The sequence below is a fragment of the Aquarana catesbeiana genome, linkage group LG08 (genome assembly GCF_042186555.1).
Source record: "Aquarana catesbeiana isolate 2022-GZ linkage group LG08, ASM4218655v1, whole genome shotgun sequence".
Classification (NCBI taxonomy): Eukaryota; Metazoa; Chordata; class Amphibia; order Anura; family Ranidae; genus Aquarana; species Aquarana catesbeiana.
Genome location: NC_133331.1, coordinates 78,798,851 through 78,810,438, shown reverse-complemented (window position 1 = coordinate 78,810,438; position 11,588 = coordinate 78,798,851). Strand labels below are relative to the sequence as shown.

Genomic DNA, 11,588 nt, shown 5'->3' with positions numbered 1-11,588 from the left:
TTTAAAATGAATGGGATTGTGCATTCCTTGAACACAAATGTGTGCAGGGTGTTCATACTACATGGTAGAACGGGTCCGGGTCTAAAAAGCTATTTATTTTTTACAATTCAGTGCACCTTAATGCATAGGACATTCTCCTCCATGCTGTAGCACACTATATAATGTGCATTGTATGCCCATGCATTTCTACTGGCAATCCAAAATACACCATAAAGCATGCAAATCAAAACATCCTTGTGGTACATTTTTTTGGTAAAGTGAATTCCCACTTTGCACCCATAGACAATGAATGAGAAATGTTCCTGGTGTCAGTACTCTACAGCTTCTCCAAGTGTGATCATGATCTTGCTATCAGTTATAAAGTCTTGGTATATTAGTTTTGGTTCTGTATGCTGTGGTGTGTGTGTGTTGATGGGATTTGGGGGTGGTGCTGGTGAAGGGTTAGCAACTGACATAGGGGAAAAATTATAAATATGTAAAGGGCAGAGATTACAGAAAGTTGCTATAAAGACAGATTTAGGTAGTTTTAATTAAATACATAACTAGACATTTTTATAAATTGTATGGAGATGAACCTTAAAGTCAGCTTCAGTTTTTTATTTTTTTGGAGGTTATTAATGCAGTGTCCCTGGTAGGATGTCATCAAGATAGAAAGGGAGGTGAAATACCCCTATGTGTCAGGAGTGGTGAATGGAACATGGCGAGGTCAGATTCATACTTTTGCGCACACATCATCATGCACGTTAACACGTACAAGCTGCCATTTATTTATTATGGCACCCTAACATGTGCACAAAGCAACTGCATAGACTTTTGGGTGCATTTAAATAAAATGAAGCAGTTGTGTTTTTGTTTTGGCTTGTGGTACACCACTGACACTATCCAGAGATAATAATTCCCTTGATGCTGGGCAATGATTGTAATCAGAGGAGACAAATTGATGACATGTCATAGTAGTCGTGAAGATTTTTTTTTTTCTAAAGTAAGGAGGATGGTGGCATCATAGAATTGTGTTCGCTGTATACATTCACCCAGCGAACACTGTGCTTGGAAATTATGGGCAATTATTATGGACCCACTGTCCTGTCTATGCCATTACAGTTCATTTTTCCTAGTTTACCATGAATCGTCCATCTCATGCTTTGATGTATACTGAAAAGTAAGTGGTCTATGTTTCTAATAAATTTTCTATCTATGGTTTTACACGATGTTGAGTCTTCTATCTTCTCTCCTTGGATTTAAGTACTAAATGGAGTGTTGATGAGAGAATTCCACCTTTGAAAGGCCTTGTATACTAACACATATTGCTACATTGGTTTCGGTGAGGTTTGGCAGTCGCCCTAGCAACACAGTCCATTTGGAGTGGAGCGTCCATATCCAGGTGTTGAGACACAATTGCCTTTTTGACCCATTTGGTATAAGCCAAGTTGGGTCCATATGAACTGGCAAGCCTCCTTATATTCCATTTGGTGGCAGATTTCTTCACGGTGGTGATTCTTCCTCTCTGGGTGACTGATTACAATTCGGATCACGCAATTATCATAGACAAATTTATTCACTTTATTTTGAACTTTTTTAGTTTACCTATGACATAAAATTTTTTCTATACAGATTTGTATTAGATTTTGTTTTCATGATTTATCTCATATTACCATTTGTGCACATCAATGTATTTATGATTAGTGCTGCACTAATTATCTAATACATATGACAACTGACCAAAATGATGCAGTTATACCAAGCTTGACTGTGCAAAAAATAGCTTATTCTTTTTGGAATATGTGGATTCTGAAGTACAGTTTCATATTATGATATGTTGCAGGTGCCCAGGGAAAGTTGTACAGTTAGGTAAACCCTGCATGTATTTTTTTCATTTAACCCAGCAATATTGGTGCTTCAATCTCCCCTCCTGCTCTATTGTATTCTGACAGGGGCATTCCCCACCACCAGAATAAATGGATCCGAGCTTGCAGCTATTGGCTGTGAGTGCTGATAGGATGCTGGCTCATTAGAACGTCTTCTGTTGGACAGATTGACAGAAAGTCGGTCGGACCCCGCTGAACTGGCCGATTTTTTAGACAGTGTGAACTCGGCTTTAAGCTCGGTACACACAGGCCGAATGCCGGGAGACATGGGCTGGTTCAAGAAAAAAAACAAAAAAGAAACAAACAGCCGACATTCTGCCTGTGTGTATGCCATCCTGTCCAAAAGAAGCTGGACATTTTGCTGCCTTCTGTTGGACAAGCATGCTGGAAAACCAGCAGCCGACTGACTCTCAATCAGTGATCTCCGCCAATGGGTTGAACAAAATAAAAAAAAATCAGTGCATACCAGGCTTTAGTCGAGTATTAATCTATCTAAGAGAGTAGTTTGGAAACTTGTGGTCAGACAATGAACAATGTAAATTACCAGCTTGGAATACAGACAGACAATGCTCATTGTCCAGCATTATAATGGAGTACATAAAAATGGCTTTTTTTTTTAGCAGAGGCTCTTTGTTCCAGGGCCTTGAATTTAAAAGGGACAGTGTGTAATTTTTGGGAAAAAATCTAGAAGCGCATTTGTGAGGTCAGGTACTGATGTGGATAGAAGGCCTGGATCTCAGTCTCTACTCTAATTCACCCCAAAAGTGTTCTATCAGGTTGAGGTCAGGACTCTGTGCCAGCCAGTCAAGTCCTTCTACCCCAAGCTTGCTCATCCATGTCTTTATGGACCTTAATTTGTGCACTGGATAAAATCATTTGGTGGAGGGGGTTGGGCTTGGTCCTTTAGTTCCAGTGAAGGGAACTCTTAAGGTGTCAGCATAACAAGACATTTTGGACAACTTAATTCTCCTAACTTTGTGGGAACAGTTTGGGGATGGCTCCTTCCTGTTCCAACAGGACTGCGTCCTGACCTCAACCAGATAGAACACCTTTGGGATATATTTATGTTGGAGACTGCGAGCCAGGCCACATTAGTGCCTGAGCTCACAAATGCGCCTCGGGAAGAATGGTCAAACACTAAACCTTGTGGACAGCCTTCCCAGAAGAGTTGAAGCTCTTATAGCTGCAAAGGGTGGGCCAACTCAATATTGAACCCTACGGACTAAGACTGGGATGGCATTAAAGGTCATGTGTGTGTAAAAGCAGGTGACCTAATAATATAGTGTAGATCCACATACATGTGGTACTATTCTTCCATCAAAACTTGAAGAAGTACAGGTTTTGATTTTGAATATTTTATTTGAGAGCAGTGTTATGACGTTATCTAATTGCTGTGATTTTGTTAGATAAATAATACTCATGTGATTCATTAGGGAAATGTCCTATTTATTACAGGTACTTGTATAGCACCGTCAATTTACGCAGTGCTTTTATATCGTTATTTTATATTCACGTCAGTCCCTGCCCTCAAGGAGCTTACAGTCTAAGGTCCCTAACTCACATTCATACACTAGGGGTAATTTAGACAGTTAACCTACCAGCAGGTCTTTGGAGTGCGGGAGGAAAACCGGAGTAACTAAAGGAAATCCACACAGGCACAGGGAGAACATGCAAACTCCAGGCAGGTAGTCCCATGGTGCAGATTTTAACCGATGACCCTAGTGCTGCTAGGCGGAAGTGCTAACCACTGTGTATGCAATGAGTTTGTAAATCGGGCAAAAAATGTACGGCAGTTACCCCTTTTTTCACCAGTTTGGTACAGCTTCCACCTCCAGGACACATTTGCAGCATTACTTTGTATTGATTCAGACTCCCGTTGTATTTTAACTGTGTACTGTCTTCCCTCCAGTGAACAGTGAAAGTGTGACTATAGCAATAATGCACAGTACAAGTAACTGCTGGAGCTGATGGCCCAAAAAGAGGACCTATACTAATGTTGCAATGCAAAGTTAAAGGTGTCAGTCAATATTAGTTCACCTTTTCATTTTTTTCAGAAAAGGTGAGCTAACCCTTTAAATTCTATTTATCTTGCATACACTGCATGTTCAAGGGAAAGGTATAGCAAGCTACTTCCTTTACCTTGCACTGGGGGTCTGGGCCTGTGGTTTCACCCTTTCATTCCCCTAGTCAAGTAAAGGTGAATGATTGAAGAAATGGTCTTATCTCCACAATCAAAACACTGATAAGAGGTCCCTTATGTCTTGTTCCTTGCAAAGGTCCGAAGAATCAAAGCTACTGAACATCTCAAGAAGACAATGGCGTGCATAGAAAACTTGACATGGCAACATTTATTTAGTGTTTACAATATTTTACTAGAATTGTAAGATTACTATATAAAAAGTACAAGAATATAATGGTGCTCTGTGTTTTGTTCTCATATACACGTACATTGGTTTTATTGCACATTTTAACATTTATAAAATAGTATTTACTTTGGTGAAAAAAATAACTCCAATTTTTACACTTCTAAGGGTCAGCTTTTCAGTTAAAACAGGAATGTATATTTCTGGAGAAATTTAGTAAACATATTAAATATCCATCACCTGAGGTGTACTTATTCTTGGCAAACAACTTACTACATGAGTCATGACCCCATGAACCTTGGTTTTAGATTTCTCCAATTCATTACATTTAGCAGAAATGAGAACAAGGTTAGATCTACTTGAAATATATTGCAGGATCCAGCCCAACATCGTTAAGCCAAAATACTATAATGGAGAAGATGCATCTTAGGAATTTGGTCTCACAATCTTCATTGAAATGTAACCCTAGATAAAAACAAATATATGGAAATATCACTAAGATGTACAAACATTACACTGAAAATATACCCTACCAGTAGAAATCTGAAAACTTAAAATAAAAAATTTGGAAAACATTAAATGGTAATTTGTGTGACTAAAAGAAATCTGAAAAAATAGGGTTTTTTGCCAAACATTGGCACAAATGTCTTGCCAATTATTACCACTACAACGAAAGAATGATAAAATTAGTAGAATTATTTCCAATTCTTAGATTGGCCAATATTTATAACAAAATAAAACCAGTAGAAAATGTATCCGATATGCAAGCTGAGGGAATATGCAGATACATCATATATAATTTACGACAACCAACTAACGAAACACAAACAAAATACATGGAGGTAATAAAACCAATCTGTTATTAGAAAACTGGGGTCAAATCTGGGGTTGATCTGAAAGATCTTAAAAAAACAAAAAAAAACAACACTTACGGGCAATGAATACAAGAAGACTCCAATGAAGAGCAGAACAAGCAGCAGTACGATGATGCCAATGAAGATCCATTTGAATCTGCGCCACACAATAAATTTCATTGTCTTGCAAGGATTTGTGAACCAAAGGAAGGATGTTTCTGGTCGGCTGCATTTTGAAAGAAACAATATTAATCAAACCAGCAGAGGAAAAGACTTGTGCTTTAAGCCGAGGAAGATGATGTGATTCAATTAATAATTAACTCTGTGTGAGATTTAAAAAAAAAAAAAAAAAAAAAAAAAAAGCTAGTTAGCAAAAGGGAAGAAGAGAAATAGAAACGATAGCGGTCCAAGAAGACGGGAAGGTGAGAGAATCAGAATGGGCAGTCTAATGACCGCCATGTGTGAGCTGGCACAGGATTCCAGGTTAATATGGGCACTTCGATACCAGTGATTAAGAAGAAAAATGGCTTACTTTGGTGGATCTAACTTTGGGTTCATGTTGGGTTCATCACGGCCCTTGCCAGCTGGCCTTTCTTCTGCCTCTTTCTCATTCAGGATTTCCAGAGTCAGCTCAAGTTTTCCCTTTTGGCAAAAGAAAACAGGTTCATGACATCTCACTAAACACCGTGTTCTGCTTGTTTAGGAAAATAATAATGCATTCTGGGTCTAGAGCAGAAAAGAAAATCTCTCACTGTTCAGTCAGTGTGTGAAAGCAAGTAGGGCGGATAAAATGACAACAATACTAATGACACCTCAAGTGGCTTAAACTGCTGCCCTCAATTAAGAGTGGTGAAATCTTGTAAACAGCAGCACAGTTGCATTGTCCTGAATGGGCAACCACCAAAAAAAAAAGAAACGGGAGTTTGTTAGAAGGTAAGGGCTTCTTCCAGAGTTGTTCTTTTCATTTTTACTTAGCACAACTTCTAATGAAGAAAATCTTGCAAAAACAAAACGTAATAGACTGTATTAAAATTGCTTGCAATTAAGGGCAGATGGAACACATAAGCTGTCCACACACAACGTCATGATGAATTGACCAAGATCTTAGATCCAAAGAAAACATCGCTTTACGCAACATCTGAGACACTCTCAAAGAAAATAATCTTTGGCACCAAGCCTATCCTTCAGGCTTTTTATAAGAAGTGAAGCTGTTGTGGTATGGTCTATGTACTAACCATTATTATATTACTGCCTTTACCATCTAAAACAATATCCATCACCTGAAAAATTCAGTTTTTCAGCCTCTGAATCAAAGTTCTGTACCATGCAGATGCATGAAGTCATTGTGCGTATAATGTCTCAGCTGCTATACAGTATAAGGTATGTGGTGGTTGAGTAGGCTCTGCCAATACATTGAAGGGACTTTCTACTTCAACCACTTCAGCCCTGGAAGATTTACCCCCCCCCCTTCCTGATCAGGCCATTTTTTTTGCGATACAGCACTGCATTGCTTTAACTGACAATTGCGGACGTGCAACACTGTACCCAAATACAATTGGCCCAAAGGTTGCCAACATCCCGGCATAAGGAATCATACATAAAGAGTACCCCCTAATGAAAGTACTATGGGACTTTAACCACTTCCCGCCCGGCCTACAGCAAAATGACGGCCGGGCGGTGGTTCAGTTATCCTGACTGGGCAACATATGACGTCATTCCGTATAATAAGCGTATATTGATCGGTTTGCACAATTATAGCGTCTACAAACTATGGTATATTTTTGTTTATTTTTTTACTAGTAATAGCGGCGATCAATGACTTATAGCGGGACTGCAATATTGCGGCAGACAAATCAAACACCAACACTTTTTTGAGGACCAGTGACATTATTGCTAAAAATATGCACTGTCACTGTACTAATGACACTGATTGCCCATGATGACTCCTTTTCTGCCAAAGGGTTAAATGTGTGCCTATGGAGTGTTTACTAACGGGGGGGGGGGGGGGGGTGCTTCTAGTACTTGAAGACATGGATCGGTATTCCTGCTTCACAGGAACACCGATCCATGTCTTCTGTACTCACGGAATGACAGTCAGCTTTGTTTACGTCTGTCAGAGTACAAAACGATCGGGTCCGCGGGCCCTGATGATTGGCTCCCGCTGTTTAAAATCACATAGGGGGGGAGCCGCCAGCGGCGTACTTGCTACCAAAACCTGGAAGTGCAGAATCATGTATATATACTGACTGTTGCAGCATAACAAAGATTCTTTAACTCTCACACATCCCTCAGCAGCAGAACACAAATTTTGTACTCAACTTGGAGCTAAAGTCCTATTTTAAAAATTGTAAGCAGGCAAATGGTTTATTGCATAATAAACATGCAATGTCTCTTCTGCAATAAAATAAACCTACCTGCTTGCTCCCAGTCTTCCTTAGAATGTACACTGAGTTGCGAATGCCCAGCTCACAATACACTTCAGCGCTGTGCCTAGGTGTGCTAGGATGACAAAGCAGAGCTATGCTCACCTTTTCTCCAGTGCCTCAATGTCCCAGAGCTCCCTGCTGGCTGCCGACCTCTTCAGCCTTGCACCTTCTGGGTATTGAATCCTGAGCCGAGATGTCATCACAACCATGCATGTGCAGGGGCTAGCATGCTACAGATAAGCAGGTCTCTTCTGCATTAAAAATCCTGTCTTTCCTCCTTCCTGCCTGGTTGATATTGACCAAACTGGCTTCATGCCAGGGAAGTCTAGTCTACTGATAACCATCTCTGTTTATTCACACATCTATAGATTTCCCATAAGCTGACTGGGACCAGGGTGGTGGTCTCCCTAGATATGGCCAAAGCCTTTGACTCTGTTGACTGGGGGTACAAGGGAAAGTGTTAGAGAGTATGGGTTTTGGGCCACACTACCACAAATAGGTCTCACTACTGTACAGAAAACACCCGGATGGCATTGAAAATAGGGTCCTCAATATCCCACTTTTTCACTATTGGCTGAGGTACACTCCAGGGGTGTCCGCTGTCCCCATTCTAGTTCACCCTGATGAATGAGCCTTTGGCAGTGGCGCTACGCTCCTCCCCTGAAGTGGGTGCATTAGAAGTTGGCTTCATTAGAGAATGCCTAGTGCTTTATGCAGAGGACTTGTTTTTGAAAGATCCAGGTCCGTCCCTCTGTGCGGTTTTCCATATTTTGGATACATTCGTGGTTTTCTCGGGCCTGCGAGTGAATTGGGACAAACCTACCATACTCCCATTAGACCCTGGCACAGAGGCCGCCGTGGACGCTACAATGCAGTTGCAGTGGGTCTCCCAGTTCACATATCTCAGGGCCCCCCAATTGCTACTGGACTTTCTTAAAAGGAAGACTGAGGCCTGGAAGTACCTTCCATTGTCAGTGTTAGGGCGCATCAAGCTCCTCAAAATGAAGGTCCTTCCTATATTTCTTTACTTTCTCCGCAATTCCCTTGTTTGGGTTCCACATTTATTTTTTTGTAGGGTGCATGGCCTTTTCAGCTCATTCATATGGGAGCCTTCTCCTCCTAGAATTGGCCTTAGGGCCCTGCAGGAACCTTGGGGGCAAGGAGGCTGTAGCACTCCTCGACCAGTACAAATATTTTTTTGTAGGACAAGGGGTTTTTGCACATAGATGGCTTCTTGGGTATGATGGGGACTCCGCCATGGTGTTAGAGGCAGCGGTGTTGGGCTCTTATGAAAGCCTGTGCCTTCTTTTACATAGAGGTTTGGAGGCCAATTTTCCACTGATGTTAATAATGTGCGAGCGACACTCAGAGCATGGGACTGTATTCAAACCATGCTGAAGCCTGCCTCTGACTCCTCCTCGCTGGCCTCCCCGTTGTGGATTCCTTTCAATTCCTTACTATTCCAGATTCCCATTATATGGGCAACCAAAGGGATTAAAACATTTACTAGAGGGGTGAACTATTGTCCTTTGCAGACCTCAAACACAAGTTTAATCTACCTAATCCTTACCTCTTTAGATACCTACAGTTGTGACATGCTTTTACCTCCTAATTGCTGTACCGTTTTTTTTTTTGTGTGTGTTGTATTGAGCCCTGCACAGCGAACAGCTTTGTTTTCTTGTTACTTTATACATAACCAATAAAGAGAAATGTAAAAAAAAATTCTGTCTTTCCACATTACGCAGAATGTAGTTTCTAAGAGAAAAAACGAATACTTTCATGCCTTTTGATGCACTGGGGGAAGTCCAATTGGGTCTCTATCAGGGGTCACATTCTGCTTAAAGCAAAACTCCTTTGTTCTATAATCACCTGTTGTGCGAGTACAAAAAGCTGTGCAAAACACACAGGTGATTTTGCTTAAAGGATACATTCCCCTTTTGTAATATGTTACACCCTATAACATGTCGGGGTGTAAGATGTTACAGATGCACCAGCCCCCTTCCCCCTGATCACCCGTTCCAACAGCTATCAGGGGATCTTCTCCCCCCTGCTAGATGTCACACAAAAACTTGACCGTGCAGGGCTCCACCCACCCAGCAGTTTCATTCATTCATTCAGTGTTCTGTGAATGGGAAAACTACAAGGTCCTACAGCCTTTCCGGCTGTCGGCTTGTAGTTCTCAATGAACAACCACGGCACTGAGCGCAGTGGTGGTTCACTCATGCTTACTGTCACAGTATAACTGCCTGACCATATCAGAGGTGTAATGTCACAGTTGTGCAGACTATTATAAAAAAAAATTTGTCTAATAAATGCAAAAAAATGTGCATTCATTTTTATTTTTTTAAAGGTTAACGTACCCTTTAAATGGTGAAAAAAACTGGCTTTGAGTGCAAGGAAGAACAGGGGCATACTACAGCTCATTGCAGCAGCCTGTCAAAATCAATGACATTCTGAAATACGAGGTGGTTGTGCATTATTGCGAGCAGTATACACATTTACTGCTGAATTCAGAGACATATGCCCTGAAAGCAGGAATTCTGCAAAACTGGCCATATGTATGAGTCTATATAGTTAAATACAGACAAGACAAGTGAAAAGAAAAAAAAAAACATATGGATTAGGCCCTGTATGAATGGAATGGGTTTGAGATGCTTCTGAGATCACCCAGAATTTCTTAACAGATGCACTTGACCTGACTGAAGCCGGTTTTGCATTCCCATAGACTTCTACGGAAATGCAAAATCTGCTTGAAGCAAACAAAAGCCCATCGCCACAAGCCCTTTTGTAAAAATTAGAGTAATCTCTTATACTGTAGTTTTACTGCTAATAGAATCCATGAGTATACTTACCGCCAAAATACGATTTCCATCCTTCTCAGCATAACACGGCCACCAGCCTTTCATGGACTTCTGTTCAAACAAAGAAGCCACTTTGGAATGTTTGGCAAGATCAACCATTTCTAAATTGCATTTTTCTGCGGTTTTTGTTGGGATTAAGGCCCGGTGTAAATCCAGTTCAACAAAACCTACAGAAGAAAAGAAAAAGGCACCATGTAAATAGAATTTTATTGTCCACTGAACTGTGAGTTCTAACTGGCAAGTATGTTTTATTATAAAAGAAATTGCGTTGCGCTTGATTAAATGTCATACAGAGAAATATCCTAAAAAAATCTCACTATTCACATCCATTATGCATAACTGTGCTAAAAAATAGTAATTTAAAAATAACTAAAAAATAACCAAATACTCCAGTGAAAAAATGGTATCACTCCTGTGCAATGTGCATATGTATAAACCTGTAGACAATCAATAAAAAGTGCATATAGTGCCAAATATATATATACAATTGTGCATCAAAATATATATTAAAGGTGACTGCAAACATAAAAAAGCATGCAATACTTCATATATCGTGCAGCATGCAAAACATCAAAGAAACGCAAACTGCGTTTAAATGGCCTTGATACAAAGTTCTTATATAAGTGTCCCAAAAATGCAACTAAAAAGTGTTTCCGTGTCCATAAATCTCCATAGATGTCCAGGTAATCCAATGTGCCGAATTCCAGTGCTTACAAAATAATTTTGTGCCACAGTGCCCCCCCACAGTGGTTGCGCTCACCTTAGAGCGTGTGACACAGCTTTTACCTTGTGTCAAAACACGCTATGTAGCCACCCCCTGGGCTATGTGCGAACGCTAAATCGATCTCCACTCTGGGTCAGTTAGGCTCCATAGACATTAATCATAAAAACAAGAAGAGACTATATAGTGTAATTCCACTTTAAAAACGTTTATTCCAACGAGACAACTTTCCCACAAAGGGGTACTCACATATCATGGGTGCTGTTGTACACCAAACAATAAAAAAGCTCCAAAGGGTATATAGTGTGGTCTGCTGCGGGGTATGTGCTTCTCCCGGCTCAGCTGTTCGCTATTCCGCTGTACGCTGCTCGCTCCGTCCTGGCCCCTCCCCTACGCGTGTTCGACACAGGGAGTCACGTGTCTTCATCAGGGGGATATAATTGGACAGGCGCTCTATCTCTTAAATACTCTCCCGGCGGCCATTTTCCCTAAGATCTC

The 11,588-nt window shown here is 40.7% G+C and overlaps 1 protein-coding gene across 3 annotated transcripts in view; it reads right to left on the bottom strand.

The window, feature by feature from the left end:
• Positions 1 to 4,186: 4,186 nt before the first annotated feature.
• Positions 4,187 to 11,588, bottom strand: part of MYOF (myoferlin) — a gene marked incomplete in the record, with an annotated part of 231,955 nt that continues 224,553 nt past the window's right edge. For all 3 annotated transcript variants that reach the window (XM_073596030.1, XM_073596031.1, XM_073596032.1), the window contains 4 exon segments: positions 4,187 to 4,693; positions 5,161 to 5,308; positions 5,615 to 5,724; positions 10,361 to 10,536. In XM_073596030.1, the coding sequence (XP_073452131.1) occupies positions 4,655 to 4,693; positions 5,161 to 5,308; positions 5,615 to 5,724; positions 10,361 to 10,536 (473 nt within the window).